Source organism: Lemur catta, chromosome X (assembly GCF_020740605.2).
Source record: "Lemur catta isolate mLemCat1 chromosome X, mLemCat1.pri, whole genome shotgun sequence".
Lineage (NCBI taxonomy): Eukaryota > Metazoa > Chordata > Mammalia > Primates > Lemuridae > Lemur > Lemur catta.
In genome coordinates this window covers 19,576,059-19,593,181 of record NC_059155.1, presented here as the reverse complement: position 1 = coordinate 19,593,181, position 17,123 = coordinate 19,576,059, and the positions used below count along the sequence as shown (strand labels likewise).

Here is a 17,123-nt window from a genome sequence, read left to right as displayed (position 1 = left end):
AATAAATGAATTTGGATGGAGGCTTATAAATCACTTTCATATATACTTGTCTCATTGATACTTGAAGAAATGCTGTTAGGTAGAAAAGGCAAGAATATTTATCTCCATGTTTTAGATAAGAACACTGAAACTCAGGGAGGTTAAGAGGACATAGCCAGTTCACATAGCCAGTAAGTAGCAAATACTAGGACTTAAACCCAGGTTTTCTGACTGTAAGTTTGTATTTCTTCTAATCTTGCTCTAAACTGTATTACCTTTTAAAATATTTCCATAAATACTGTGTTCATTAACCATAAATGTAAAAACATGAATTAACAAAGGCTAAAGATAGTTTGGAATGAATGATATAGTAATGATTTTATTATTGATTGTAATAGCAGAATTATGCAGAATATCTTCTTGCCTGCCAGCCCTGCTCCCTGCCTCTAAAAAAACCCCAAAAAACAAAAACGGGAGAAAAATGTTAGCTGCCAGTTAGAAGCATCCCTGTTAGGACAAGGAGGCCATTGCTAGGTTATCATGCTTCAGCTGGTGGCAGTATATATTAGTTGTAGAATACTTATATAGGTGGAAACAAATCATTTCCTGATTATTGGCTGTACTTACTCAAACTTATAAAGCTTGAAAATGCCCCTCTATTCTGGCTACGTAGGCTCCTAATTTGCATCTTCTCAGTTTAAGATTGTTGCCTATCAGACTGTTCTTCCTATGTTTTTCTCCATTATAGTTCCTTATTTTCTCTGTTCATTTTTAGTTCTAAAGTCAGTGTAAGATACCATTTTGCAGCCTTCAGTTATTATCTAGCTAATAGAATGTTAAAGAAATTGGTTATCCCAAGATCCTATACAAATTAATATGTTTTGCCTTCCACTGGGTTAACTTCATGGAATGTTTATCCTAAGTTAAATGTTTGGGGTTGCTGATCATGTAATGTTGATGAACTATACTCTATTTCTAAACTTTATGATCATAAAATAAGCAACTTAAAAATATATTGTTAACATAAGAAACAGAGGCATAATGATTAGGGCAAGTTACATTTTATAAAATAAGAGCTCAAATAGTCTACATTTTTGAGGTTTTTATAAAAATGATACTTTTTATTTCTTTTCAGTTCCTGAATGACAGTGAGAATGTGGGGAAATGAGTCTACAGTTTTTATTGGGCATAGCTCTTGGGGCACTCAGATTAGGATATGATCAATTATTCTTATACTTCCAATTGAGTGTGCATCTTTAGGATAAAAGTTGGAAGAGTGTCTACCACTTTCCCTTTTTAGGTCACATTAGTGTGTTCTTAACCTGCTCTCTCAACTGAGTATTTTTGGTTATTTAGCATGTGTTGAAGTGATAGAGAAGACTAGCATATACCAATTTGAAATTCAAATATGGTGTAATACATAATTGCAATTCGTGATCATTGCTAGTATATAGCAATACAGTTTGTTATTGATTTTTGATCCTGTATCTTGCAAGATTTGTAAACTGACTTAGTTCTAGGAGCTTTTTTTGTAGATTCTATAGGATTTTCTACAGAGATGATCATTTTGCCTATAAGTAAAGACAGTTTTACTTCCTCCTTTGCTGTCTGATGCCTTTTATTTCTTTTTCTTACCTTATTGACTGGGTAGAACCTTCAGAAAAATGTTGAAGATAAATGATGAGAGTATACATTCTTGCTTTGTTCTTGATGTTAGGAGGAAAAGCATTGAATCTTTCATACCATTAAGTATGATGTTAGCTGTAGGTTTGAGGAAGTTCCCTTCTATTCTTAGTTCGCTATGAGTTTATTTATTTTTTTAAAATCAGGAATGGATGTTGGATTTTGTTAAATGCCCTTTTTTATAGCTATTAAGATGGTTTTATCATTTTTCTTTTAGTGTGTTAATGTGGTGAATTATATCAATTGATTTTTTTATTGCTAAAGCAACTTTGCATTAGAGGTATAAAATCTGCTTACTCATGATGTATTATCCTTTTTATATATTGGAAATTATTATTTGTTAAAATTTTGTTGAGAGTTTTTACATCTGTGTTCCTGGTGGATTTTGATCTTAGCTTTATTTGATTGCTTATGTCTGGTTTTGGTAGTAGGATAATGCTGTCCATATATCATAAGTTGGGACAGATTCCCTCTCTTAATATTCTGGATGTATTTGTGGAGTATTGGTGTTTCTTTTTTTTAATGTTTGGTAGATTTAAACAGTGAAACCATCATGGCTTAAAGTTTTCTTTGGGGACTGAATTTTAAATTTAAATTCATCGTGTAGTAGACATGTGGCTATGCAGGTTATTTATTTCTTCTAGAATAAACTTTAGTATAATAGCTTGTGTCTTTCACAGAATTTGTATGCCAAATTTATTAGCATATAGTTGTTCATATTTCCTTACTATCACCTCTATCAATCCTGATGTTGGTAATTTGTATTTTCTCTCTTTTTTCTCCTCTAATCAGCCTGGCTAGAGTTTTATCAGATTTATGGATTTTCTCAAAGAAATAGCTTTTGGTTTTACTGCTTTTTCTTTATTTTTCTCTTTTCTATTTCATTGATTTCCACTATGATCTTTATTATTTCCATTATTCTCCTGCTTAATTTGGGATGGCCTAAGGAGGAAACTGAACTCTTCCATATAAGATATTTCTTCTTTTCTAATATAGTCATTGACTGATATTTTCCCCTAAGTACAGTTTAGTTACATCCCACAATTTCTGACATATTATATTTTAATTTAGTTCAAAATATTTTCTAGTTTCTCTTTGGATTTCTTCATGGGTTATTTAGAAGTATGCTACTTAGTTTCCAAATATTGGGGGATTTTTTTGTTTTTGATTTCTAATTTAATTCAACCATGCTCAGGGAACATACTTTGTATGACTTCAACCCTTTAAAATTTTTAAGAATTTTTTTAAGCATTATAAACATATACATATATGAAAAATACACACTGGCATATTGTATAAATATATGGAGTAAGAAATACACAGTGTACCTAAAGTATATACAAAGGGGATCACATATACCCTTTTCCTCCTACTTGCTATCTGCCTCCCCACCAAGTCTATTTTGGAAATCTATTCATTGTCAGCACATAGTGATTTAAGAATATTTTTATGGCCCAGAATATGGTCTATCTTGGTAAATGTTTTATAGGTGCCTGAAAATAATTTGCATTTTACTGTTATTTGGTGAAGTAGTCTATAAATGTCAAATAAGTCAAGTTGGTTGATAGTGTTAAGTCTTCTGCATTGTTACTGATTGCTGTCATTTTTAAAATCAATTCATGAGAGAATGGTGTTGAAATTTCCAACTATAATTGTAAATTTGGTTATTTCTTTTTGTAGTTCTGTCAGAGTTTGCTTCATGTATTTTGAATCTCTGTTATTAGACACATAAAGATATAAGGATTTTACGTTCTCTTGGCCAATTGACCTTTATCATGAAATGACCCACTTTATCCCTGGTAATATTCTTTGCTCTGAAATCTATTTGGTCTGATATTACTGTCATGCTAGCTTTATTTTAATTAGTATTAACTTTGTGTATCTTTTACTATACTTTCATTTTTTATTTTGTAAACTAATATACAGTAAAAGAGAGTCCTCTCTCTGTGGCAGAATTCTCCTCTTGTATTCTGCCCTAGCTGCCTTGGTCTCCCCAGACTCTCAGCCCTGGGAGAATGCTGAGATTTATCTGAGTTCCCTCTCCTTGTACCTCTGGAATCACTAGGCAGTAAGTTGTAACGATCTTATGGCATACCTAGTTGTTTCTCATCTTTTGCAGATATCTCTCCTTTGCTCTTTTAAAACTATTTGTTTTCATATATTTTGCCTGGTTTTAAGGTGTTTCAGGAGGTAACATAAATCAAGTCTCTCTCACAGAAAATGGAAATTTATAAGATATAATTGAATTCTAAATTGTCAACTCTAAAATAAAGTTGCCTGATTATTTTAGAAGAGATTTGGTTAGAGATAGCTTTGCGAAGGAGGTCAGATTTAAATTAGTCTTTGAAGGGGGGAGGATATTCCAGGTGAAAACTAATGGCATAAATAAAAGTATTGGAAAAGGAGTAAACCTGGGTTTTTACTGATGAGACAGTTTGGAGAACAACCTGATAAGATGGGACAGAGTAAATAGGGAACTAATAAAAAATAAAGTTGAATAGTTGGGTTGGGGCCACATTAGAGAAGTCTTTCAAAACCAGGAGTTGTGATATGATGCAGTGATAGGAAGCCATTACAAGTTTTTAAACTCCAAGCAGTGTTATGTAATGAGAGCAGAGTTTAATATCAATATAAACATTTATGTCCAACCTATAAATTTCTTTCAACTTACATGCATCTGTTCCTTTTCTGTCCTCTGAGTAAAATGAAGAACAGCCTCATAAAAATATGGCTGGTATAGTTTTGATCTAATACGTTACATTTACTTAAAGATTGGAGTAAAACAATTCCTTAATCTTCTTTTCTTTATTTCCTTGATCTTTTTTTATAGAACTTATGTTCCATTAATAATTTTTATTGTTCTTTTTAGGGTGTATTTCCTTTTTTCTCTACTTCCTTTTCAAAATTACAATGATCAAAACTAGATATAATATGCTAGTAAATTCTTTCTAGTGCAGAATTTAATGGAAAGATTTGCTTAGCAGATTCCTTTTTAATATCTGATGGTATCAATGTAGTTTTTTCACAATAGCTTCATATTTCATTTGAAAGTTATTGACATCCAACCAACTTTTTATATAAATTGTTTATAGTTTATCTGGTTTCTATATTATGGTTCTGTAATGTCAACTCATTCTCTTTTGCTTTTAATACACTCATCTAAAAATGTATCAAACTCATTTAATATGTTTCAGTCTTTCAGGGTATAAGCACCTCCCCCTATTTAATAACATTTGAAGTTTTGAGACACTGAGTAAGTTTAATACAGAGAAGAGAAAAATATGTTGTTAATGCACTTTTTTGCCTCAAAGTAACATGGAGAAGATATGGGGAGATGTATAAAAAGAAGGGTGAATTTAAAGAAATTGAGGACATGTAAGCCCTTATTAAACTCAAGGCCCAGAAGAAATAAAAAAATAGAGAACTAAGATAAGTGTTAAGACAGAAAGAAAATGAGTTTAAATCAGCAGAAACAGTTTTAAGAACACTCAAAAAACAAATTGGAAACTGAGCAATTTACATAAAGCTGAGCTGTATAGGCATGTAGTGGACTAGCATATGGAAATAGATGATAAAATTTATAGAAATCTGACAAGATGAGTGTGTACAAATTTTGTGGAAGGAAATGATTTTACCAGAAAAGGACATATTTTGAGTGTGCAGATTATCTTTGAGGATCGTCCTGGAGTTTAAATAGGGGAAAAGATTTATACTAGGAGTGAAAGCAAAAAACCCCTCCCTTTTCTTTTAATGTGTGCATACTCCACTAGAAGATTACAGTATAAAATTTGTTTAGAGAAATGACTGCCTTCTTCTATACAATGTGTGTTGTAGAAGGAACTTCTTTTTAGACAAACCTGGGATATCCAGAAAGTGACATACAAACAAGATGTTTAGAATCTGTATGAAAACAATCTGAATTGACAGATCTCATTTGGATAAATATAGCAATAATCTGGAATACAATTGACAAATACAGAGTTGGATAGTTAGATTATTCATTTGTGCATATGAAAATAAAGGTTATGAAATGTATAGAAAGGGAAACTACTTTACATGTAGTGAAAATAAATGCAAAACCTCACAGAAGCAGACAATTTGCCAAGGGTAGATAAATTAAGCTTAGAATAGAAGATACTCAGAATGTGATAAAAGTGTTCAAGTCACCTCAGCTTCTTTTCTTTTGGGACACCAGATTATGCTGAGAAAGTTTAAAGGATTTTTTTAATGATAATGTAAAGGGAAGCAAAATGATCAGATTTGTGAAGAGGGTAAAGACTCCTAGGGTCTTAGCTGAACTGAGCTGTCTAGATTTTGAGGACTGAGTACATACCTACACAAGCAGTTTTAATGGAATATGGACAAAATGAGAAATGACATAGTTAATGATACAAGATACATTAGCCATACCTTTTTTTTTCAAAAGGAAAAAAAAAGAAGTAATAAATAGTAGGTATAGAGCCTATTGACATTATTCAATTCCAAGTGTACAGTATTTGCAGGAATATTTTAAAGACGGGGGGGCTATCAGATAAGCCAGGAAGGTTTCTTATTTGTTTCCGTTTTTTAGTGGAAGAAAATAACTGATTGGATATAATCATTGCTTTTGATTAAATAAGCCATGATTGCTTTTCAAAGTTATTATCCACATATACTTTAGAAAAGAAGATTCAAAAATTATTTGATCATACTAGTTTCATCTGGCAGAAGTAAAAAAATATTCGATGAATAAAAATAACATGTGGAGCATACAGCACCTAGGCTCTTATCATTAATACCTTGATATCTCTCATTTTGCCAGTAACCAAGGTATGATATTTATCCCAATAAAGACCAAATACTTTAACTTGCCATTAGCTATCGAAACTCTGAAAATACTTATTCTTCAAAACCAAGAATTCCATTTCTAAGCATATCTCCCACAGATATACTTATACAACTAAGTATATGTATGTACAAGGAGATCCATTGCAGCATTGCTTATAATTGCAAAAGTTGAGAGACAACCTAAGTGTTCAACCAAGGGGGAATGCATAAATAATTAAGGTATGCCCACACTATGGATTATTATACACCCACTAAAAAGAATGAAGTAAATATATATACACTGAAATAGAAGCCTGTCCATGTTATCTGCTCAAGTGAATTTTAAAATGCACAAGGGTACTCGACTTTAAAAAGTCCTATATACATACAAGCATAATGTAGATCATTCACACACACACACACACACACACACACACACATATAGAATGAAGTCTTAAAGTATATATAGTAAACTGTTAACAGTAGTTACTTTTAGTAAGTAGAAGTGGTGGCCTTTTAGTTTTCAGTTTATATCCTTCTGTATTTTGATATCAAAAAACCCCCAACCCCATATTTAATTTTTTTAACCTGAAATTTATTGGAGGGAGAAAAAAAAAGCCAAGCCATTGGGAGCCAACCTTTTCTCTTCAACTCCTGGCTCAGTTCCTTTTCTCTTACCTTAAACTTTACCATCTACCACAAAAAAACACTTTAAGCACAACTTATTTTAGTATTTGGAGAGGTTTTACAACTAATTTCTTGGTTTCTAGTTAACTTGTCACAAAATTAAACTTCTATCCCATGTGACTATATGGCTTTAAAGTACCAAATGGTAACTTCTGGGTAAAATCTGGCTTGTTTGTTCATGTATTAATTGAACATTTATTAAGTGTAAATGCTATGCCAAATGCTGGATAATTCAAAAATGCTAGTCCTTCAGCTGTACCAGCTGATGCCTCCCTCATTCTCTATTGCTTGACTGTCTTCTCCCTACCCCAGTGTCCACATTCAGTACTTTCCAATACACATCTACATTTGAAAGATGATTCCCATAAACTTACTGCAATTTAGACCCCATACATGAATTTTAGAAGAGCCATTTCTTACCTTCAGCATACAAATATTCCCCTAAAATTAACATCTCTTTTTACACAATGAGCTATTAATATTTTCCTTCTACTTTTTTTTCTGAATAACAGGGATAGCAGATGAATTAGCAGTGAAAAATGAAAATAGTGGGTTATGCTATATAATGTTTGTGCTTACAAAGGAAAAAGCATTTGTGAAAGATTTAATATTTGTGATCAAAAACATATGTCAGTCATTGTTGGGGAAATAAAAATATGGTATATAATCTTGTTCTAAATTATATGTGTGATATATATATATTTTTTGGAATAAAAATATTCATCTCTTCTCCCTAGAGGGAAAGTGGCTGGATCAAATAATCTCTTTGAAGATCCAGTTCTGTAATTGAAGCATTTTCTTTAGAAAGCAATTTTAAAATTATGTTTAAAAGCTTAGACTGAGGTTTATATTGTACATATGTATAGGATCAATATTTTGAAAACTGCACCCTTAGTATGTTAATGCCTTTTGCTTCTTAAATCTGTGAAACATAACTTTATTTAAAGTTTTATTTGAGGTCATTAAGATATGAAGGGGATAGAATAATCCTTGCTGTTGGTTCTTATTGTATTACATTATTATATTATTAGAAAGCAATTTATATATCTATATTCCCGATTTTTTATAATGAAACATTTCTGTCTTTGAAACTGCAGACTCAATCTTGACAAATTCTTCATTTTTTTGGCCTTGTTATTAAATTATATATTGTCCCCTTTCAGTTCACTTTACCAGCCTGTTGTAATCCTTTTATTTGTTTTTTAATTGACAAATAAATATTATATATATTTATCGTGTGAAACATGATGTTTTGAAATACGTATACCTTGTGAATTCAGCGTGTTATAATGTTAGAAGTGTTTCTCATTCTTCCAAGAGTAGACCTAAGGAACAACTATCTAGTTGTCATTGGTTGGGACCGTGAAGGGTGTAAGCGAAAGAGCTAATCAACAGGCATTCTTCTCACTAGAGCCTTGTCCCTCCTCTGTACTGTGGGTGCTAACCTGTTAATTCTCCAATAAGCCTTTAGGTATTTGGGAACAATTAAGTCTCATGTTGGGGCTTTCTGGGATCCTTTCACCAGAGATAATTAAATCCCAATCCTGAAACTTGAAAGATAATTGGTCAAGCAGCAGCAATGTACTGAGTATAGGAATATCTAAAGCACCATATCTAATTCTCAAAGAGATGGAACAATTCAACTGTTAGAAAGAACTCCTATCTTGCACTTAGTACAGATGCTTTCTACCTTCTTCCCCCCCCAAAAAAAGAAAGAAAAGCCAAAACCAAGATATGTTAGTAAAGCACTACAAAAGGACAATTAAAATATTATCATAGAAAGGAACATTGGACAGTCTAATACCTTCATTCTGCAGATGGGGAAACAGAGGTGTATATGGTATTTTTTTTTTCAAAATAAGGTAAAAGTTGATGATTGTGTAAATAAGTGAATGTACATACTCTTCCCTTATTTGTTCTTAATCTAAATTAGTCTTAATTTTATTTTATTCCTACAGTGAAAGAAAATATACATTGTCACATATCAAGAAAGCTATTCAGTTATTTTTTCTTTTCCTAAGTAATTATTCTGTTAGCTTTATATCCCAAATATGTTGTACTACATTAATATGTAAATAGAATGTTAGCACACAGAAATTTCTAACTTCATTTTCCTTGATTAGTGGCTCAACTCATGTTCTTGTTATAGGGTTTTGACCAGCTTCGACTTGAAGGATTGCTTTGTGATGTGACCCTGATGCCAGGTGACACAGATGATGCCTTCCCTGTGCATAGAGTCATGATGGCATCTGCTAGTGATTACTTCAAGGCTATGTTCACAGGTAGTTTGCCTTTTTAAACTCTGCAACCACATTAAAAAAATATGAACAATCTGTGTTTAAATCTTCTTATTTCTAACATGAAATTCAGTTGTTATGGTCCATGCCTTTACAAGAGGAAGCAGTTTCAAAAGGAGTATACAACAGTCCTTCCTATGGTTGTGCGTATCACTGTTATAACATGGGAAATTGATGCACATTTTTTTCATACTGTCCATCTTTATTTCACAGGTTTTCTTTTTCAAACGCATATCTGAACGGGCCATCAGAGACTCTGTGTCCCGCTAATACAATCTTTAATCCACCAAAAGATAGGAAGTGACAGGAGAACATTTTGGAAGTGCTTGTATCATATATGACCTCCATTAGTGTAGAGATAATCCTTTTTAAGTACTCTCTTTTAACTGTAAAATATGCAGAAGACTGGCTCTGTTATGAATGCTTACACAGAATAAGACTTTCCTTTGATTTTATTGCATCTAATTAGCAGCAGAAGTGAGTTTGACCTTAATTATTCACCTTCATTTAATTGAATATTTTTTTTTGTTTAAGGTGGAATGAAAGAACAAGATTTAATGTGCATTAAGCTTCATGGTGTGAGCAAAGTCGGTCTAAGGAAAATTATTGATTTCATTTATACTGCAAAGCTTTCTCTTAACATGGACAACCTTCAAGACACACTGGAAGCTGCTAGCTTTCTGCAAATTCTGCCAGTTTTGGACTTCTGTAAAGTATTTCTCATATCTGGGGTAAGGTATTTTCAACTCTGATTTTCCCTGTGATAGACTCTGATGTAGCCTGCTTAGAGTAGGACTCATGAAATCTGTTGTGCAGACATATGAAACTCTCACCATTAGAGAGAGGTGTTATATAGTATGTAGTCTGGAAATAAGATGAAATTAAAACAGGTGCATTTTTACAAAGTGGAATCATTTAATAAAGCCTTGTGTGTAATCAGATGACATTAGATACTAACAGTGTTTGATAAAGATTCATACCTTAGCTTGTTTGATAACGTTATATACCATAATCTGGTTTTATTCACCTTAATGATTTTATACAAACAGGCTTATTAAATGAAATTCAATGGAAAAGTAACCTGAGCTTCTAGAAGTCTTTTAAAATAGGATTGGTTATTTTTTTTCTTCCTTTAATGTGGGTGCTAGATCTTAAGAAGAATTAACACTTATGTGCAAACCTGTAAGGATGTAAGTGTTGATTCCATAGAAACATATCATCTACTTAATAGTGTTTAGGCTTTTTAATAGATAAGAGAGGGCACATATACCTACCAATCAATGAAGTACTTTGCGGTCACGCAGTTCCTCAAGACAGTGTTTTATTTTTGTTATGACTCTTAAATTTTACTTCTGGAAAACTAAATGCCTGGGTTGTACAGAAACATTGCCAAGATTTCCAGAACTCCTGGAGCTTGCTTTTCTGATTAAAAATTCTGACAATAATAATTTTGATATATTTTTTAACTCATCATGTTGATGGATAATGTTTTTCTATACTTGATTTAACTCATATCAGTTTTAACATTGGTAAATAATTGCTGTTAGGCCTTTAAAAAGTTACGTATTTTGAACATGGAACCTTCTTTAAAACACTTTCAAGAGAACATGTCCTTAATTATTTTATTAATAAGGTATTCCTTATCTTACAAAGTCAGACAATAACTAATTTAACTGGACTATTGAAAGCATGTTTTTGTATGTTTGTTTCTATTTTAAAGTACTCTACTATCTCACAATTACTTGTAAAGTTTTAAACTAACTGCTACTTTTAAGGGTTTTATGGGAGCGTGGTGTTATATCGTTGACTTGTATTGTCTTCTTTATTGCCTAAGTGAAGTTTGTTAATTTCCCATGCTAATTCTTGCTTCCATTACAGAATTTGGGCGCTAAAAAAAAAAAATTCATTTTAATTTAATCATACAAGGCCCATCCCCTCAAAAGCTGTTAGCATCTTTTCTCTAGTTGTGTCACTGACATCATAAACAACTTCATTTCAAGTAAATGAATTACATTGAGTGTATTTTTTAAAAATGTCTCGTCTAGTATTTAATTTAGTAGTAACACTTAAAGTTTATGTTTATAGACTCTTAACATTGCTTTACGCTGATCTTAGCAACACATGGTCATCCTGAGCCAAACTCGGGAAAATGCCAAGATTTCTTTGGAAATATTCACTAACAAGAGGCATTGTTTACCTATTCTCTAATGAAGAGGTTTGGTACTTATAACTTCAGACATTGGTTTTGATCAGTTTTTTTTACCTGAAAGAGAAGACCAACCTGGTTAATGTACAATATATAAAAAGTTATAATAGTATATTATTGTCAAAATAATAGAAAAGAACTTTGTTCTAGATAACTCTATTTGAAACAATTTTATTTAAAGATGACATCACAGTAATTTTGTAATATTGACAAATTTCTAGTAATTGGAATGTTCGTTCCTTAACCTATTTGAAACATCTATTATAACTGTCTATTTTAACCTTTTGGAAATTTCTTCATGTTTGTAAACACATAATATTGTCTTAAAGATTATGTTCTTCATTCCTTGTGCCCCCTGCAGACATCCTAAAACCCACTTCTAATGGAGAAGAGGCTTCTCTCTGGGAAAGCTTACTTGTGGTATAGTTTACTCCTACCTCTCTCTGTTTTAGAACTCTCTTACCTACGAACTTTTAGGAAACACCTCTTTTATTAGCATCATTCTACTTTACTTGTGCTTCATTGTATTTGCAAAGGATATGTTTGTGTGATTTTACAATGGAAATCTCCCCTGTCAGACTTGATGGTAATTTTTGAGAAAATTTGGTAGGTTATTAGTTCTAGGAACATGGGAAATCCAGCTTTTCCTTCATCTTTCATGCATTTTGTTTCTTATTTAAGCCTATGTACAGCCTTCTCTATTTATTTCCTCTTTCCTTCTCAGCAATCAAATGAAACAGGAAAAACAGTAGTCCTTGTGCCTTTTCTACTTATAAGAACTGAACATTTCAAGATACTATAAGTATTTTTCAAAGCAGGATTTTTTTAGTTCTCCCATGAGCTAAGTTATTATAGACAATTTTTAAATATAATGTTCTCATGTTTTAAGAACTGTGTGCTGAAATCAAATGTTTTAGAGGAAATAGGTTGTATGTTCTTAATGATATAGTGAGATCATAGCTCACATAACAAAAACACTACTTGGGTTTGATATTTTAGAAAGAAAAATTCCCTTCTCATACAATTCTATTCTATCTTATTCTTTTTTTAATTTTTTTAATTTCAGCATATTAGAGGGGTACAAATGTTTAGGTTACATATATTGTCTTTCCTCCACCATTTGTATGGATGAAGAAGAGCAGTGATATATAAAATACAAATCAGTAAATAACCCTGAAAGCATTTATGTATTAGCTTTGAATGATATTAAAGTCACACTTGGCTTTGGTGGAATAGAGACTTCAGTTTTCTATATAGAGCATCAGGCTTAATAATACAAGAACCAACCCCCCTCCTATCTTTTCCATCCTTTGCAGTAATAGTTTTCTCTAAGGGTGGTAATTAGTATTATAGTTTATAGGATTTGACATTTTGGTTCTTGCTATGTTATTTTCCTGGTAGTTATAGGAAAGATAACAATGAAATGAATACAAAAGGCTGACAGTGAAGGACAGATATAAAACAGAGTAGGTAACAAATTCTGAAAAACTAAAATCACTTTTATATACTATGAAGATAATGGAAAATTGCCTTTGTTTAGTCATACTTATAAAAGTTACATTGTTTTTTGTCCTTAGATGTTGCATAACTATGACATGTTAAATACTGTGTACCCCTTCCCTAGTTTACAAACAAGTTACAGTTAATTTTTCTTATCTTTATGGGGTACATACATATTGTTTGCAATTGGAAATTTTTAACGTCTAGCATTTGCCCCCCAAAATTATTGTTATGCAGGATTATAGGCTAGTCCACAAAGCAAACCCAATTTAACATTAGGTTGCTGAAATAAGACATTTGTAATTGAACAGGAAATATTACATTTTAAATATACAAATATACAGAATAAACAAAGAAGGATAATGGTTTCTTTCTCACCTTTATCTTTATTTTTGTATAAAGCATTTTCCGTCAGAGAATGAAGATGCCATTGGGCTTTAGACTTGGTGATACTCTTTCTTTAAAGTATTTTTTTAAAGTTACATTTTCTCCCCCTTGATACAGATACGTTACTGGTTCTACATGCACATTTTTAAATCAGTGATAGGGGTGGTGAGCTCAAAATGAAGTGGAGAGAAACTTTATTGAGGTAACTAGAGATGATAAAGAGTTGGAGACAGAAAATAAAGAGGTATTATGTAGGAGAGAGCCAAAAGGCAGAGGAAAAGGGAGAACATGGTTCTGTCAAGAGGAAAATGAAAAGAATCAGAAGAAGTCATTGGAAAAGACAGTTACTTTTGCTGTGGGGACCTTCTTCTTGATGTGCAGATTTCCTGTATAGTACATTTATTTCACATTCTTTATTTAATCTAAATTGGACTTATCCATAAAGATTATCAGACATGTCATTTAAGATAATTTTTTTCACCTTTGAAGGGATTTAATACAAGTTAGAGAAAAAGTTGTATAGATGATGAGAGTTGACAATGAATCAAAATTGTTTCCTTCCCCACCAAACCAATATTGACCCCCTTATTGCCAAGGCTGATACTGAGCGAATACCACCCAGACGGTCATACCAGTTGTTTATGGTCAGGTATCTATTCTGATTAGTTGGTACCCATGCTGTTCTGGCTGTTAAAATTCTAAATATCGTCCTGTTTATAACCTTGACCACCCACCCATTTTTGCCTATCTGCCATATGGGACTCTCTATGGGAAGAAGAGGCCTAGCCTGGGACCAAGGCACTTCAGCTCACAAAGACCATGGTAATAACTAACTTTGCATTCAATAAAAGAAGTACATTCAGAGTGCAAAGCAATAGAGAATTGAATTCTCCATTGTGGAGACACCATCAGCATTCACCTAAAATGACATTTAGACACTGAAGAGAAAGAGAGAGAGAGAGAGAGAGAGAGAGAGAGAGAGAGAGAACACGTGAGAGAGAGAATGCATGTGAGAACATGCTTGTTTTTAAGTCATCCCTTTGTTCTTCTTACCAGAAGGTACCTTCCTTGTGTCTTGTGATGTTCTCACCTGTGGAAGGAGGCTTGAGAGAAGATGCTTGTACATCCTTTGCTAGCCAAGGAAGCTTGTTTGATTCCTTCCTAGTCTGTTTCTGTGGACATGCTTTCATTTTACTGCGTTAGTTGTACTAGATGTCAGGCTGGTTTTTGCATTTCCCTTGAGAGTACAAAAGCAGATACAAATTTTTTTTCTAAATAGGATTTTTTTTTGGTATAAAACACAAATCTTTAACAAAAAGTCTGAGATTTCTGATGAAATCTGCTACTAAAATATCAAATTATGTTAATGATAGTGTTTGGGTACATCAGGTATAATTTGAACAGTATAACAGCAGTGAGTACCAATATATTAATGAGAATACCACTTGCAAAATTATGGTGTTGGAACTGCCTTTAGGATGACTGTGAAGGTTGTTTGGTTGTAATAGAATAATTTATATCAAGAATGCTTAAATGAGCACTTGATTATTTTAAAAACAATTTTATCAGTTTCCATACATCGTTGAAGAATTTTGTGCTTTTTTGCTGCTCTATCCTTTTAAATGCTAATATAATTATTTGGATTAATTTTTGTTACAACTCTGCTTTTAAATATATCATCTTTGGAATTTTGGCCAGGTTTCAGATGAGATAAGATGAGTTCAGATGGAATTAGAGTTCCTTATACTTAGGAATTTTAAAAATAAACTTTAAACTTCATATTTTTATATTTTCAAAGTATAATATATTCTATTATATACATAAATTGTATTATATATTATGTTACTACAGGTATCCATCCATTTTTTAATACCATTTAAGCTAAATGTTTGGAGATCTGCTAGCTGAGGCATTTTTAAGAAACATAACTGAGAAGTGCATTTAAATGAACCATAATAGAATAATCCCGTATTTCTCCAAAAAATTGTTTACTATTATTTTGTCAGTTTGGGTCTGCTTATATTGTTAACTATTATTGTAGGCTTTGCTTCTTTAATCCCAATATTCTATGATTAATTTTTAATCTTTTATTACAATACTTGATAAGAATTAATTTCCTATTACATAGCTTTCTTATCTGTGTCTCACTTTTAAGTTAATAAGTTTCTAGTAATTTGTTATATAAATTCAACAGGTATCTTATTTTTAATTGCATCTATCATCACATCTTTAATTTTTATATTGTTGATGTTCGTAGGATTTAACTTTCATTATATACCCACAGTGTGGTAGCTGTTCTACATGAGCTATAGAAAATACTTAGTCCTTTTATCAAGAATATGGCAATTCAGAAGGTTATGAAATACCATTCTCTGGTGATTTTTAAGAAAAGAGCAGGCAGCTATCTGTTTTGACTAGGTGGTCTGTCAAAGTCTTTTCCAGTCCTGTATGTCTGTATATATGAGTGTACTGATATATAGAAGGCATTTTCCAAATACTCTTAAATAAAAGGTAGGTTTGTTTCTCCTGTGATTTTAGTAATTGTTTTCTCATTGGATAAAGTTGAAGAGGGAAAAGGGGAATGGATTAGATATCTTGTTTCCATTTCTAAATTCTACAGTTCAGTGTCTAATCTTTAATCTTGGTCTATTTTGCACATTATAAATTTAGATTTAAGTTTGTTGACTAACAACTGGTAGTATCATTTTGCCCACTTAAAGTAGCCATTCTTTGTTGTTTTTATTAGTAATCATATCAGTAATGAGGAGAATCTGCGTACTTGGGAATTATATCTATGTTGTCACCAACTTTTGCTTAACCATACTAGTAAACATGTTCAAAAATGCAAATTACTTTTGCTTTGGGGAAGGCCTATTTCTTACTTGCCTTGGGAAGTGGATCCATACCCCAAACAGGAGTCCCTTCCACCCAGGGTGATATGGGCAATTAAGTATTGACTATAATTCCATTTACACAGCTTAAAATTTTATGAGACACCAACCTGCCACTACTAAAATTAGATTAAAATGGACTTTTTATTAACCACGTTAGAAATCCAACATATTGATATAGTGCTATGCAGTGCATTTCTGGAGGCCCATAATTTGCTAATTTATTTTCTTAGTTCTTTTGTGTTACAGTTATGTTTCAGGTATTTTTAAACATATGGCTACTAAGTATAATAAGCAATTAAACATTTTTGGTAATTTTTTAAAGCAAACCAGCTGCTTAAAAGACTCTGGGTTCTTCTTGAGTAATAAATTTTTGAGAATAGCTGTGTGTATATGTTAACCTTAGAGCTTTCAGTGGTATTATATCCTAACTGGGCTGTTATTTTATGCACAGGAGTAATGCCATTAGTGTCATTTCAGCTTTTAAATAAAATGTCAATAGGAGCATTAGCCAATTTTCTCTTAACCATCTGCCAATATGTTAACAATATAGTTATGAGGTTAACAATACATTGATGAGATTTGTGTGACATTGTGAATAAACACTCTGACAAAATTTAAAAACAAATAGAGTCCTTTCCCTGTGACCTGTCTCTGTGTTTATATACACACACACTAACATTTGTA

The 17,123-nt window shown here is 32.1% G+C and overlaps 1 protein-coding gene across 7 annotated transcripts in view; it reads left to right on the top strand.

Moving 5' to 3' along the window:
- The window catches only part of KLHL13 (kelch like family member 13), a 208,239-nt gene that overhangs the window by 178,180 nt on the left and 12,936 nt on the right, over positions 1 to 17,123 (top strand). For all 7 annotated transcript variants that reach the window (XM_045538708.1, XM_045538706.1, XM_045538702.1 and 4 more), the window contains 2 exons: positions 9,305 to 9,437; positions 9,987 to 10,183. In XM_045538708.1, coding sequence (XP_045394664.1) covers positions 9,305 to 9,437; positions 9,987 to 10,183 — 330 coding nt within the window. The remainder of the gene's footprint in view (positions 1 to 9,304; positions 9,438 to 9,986; positions 10,184 to 17,123) is intronic.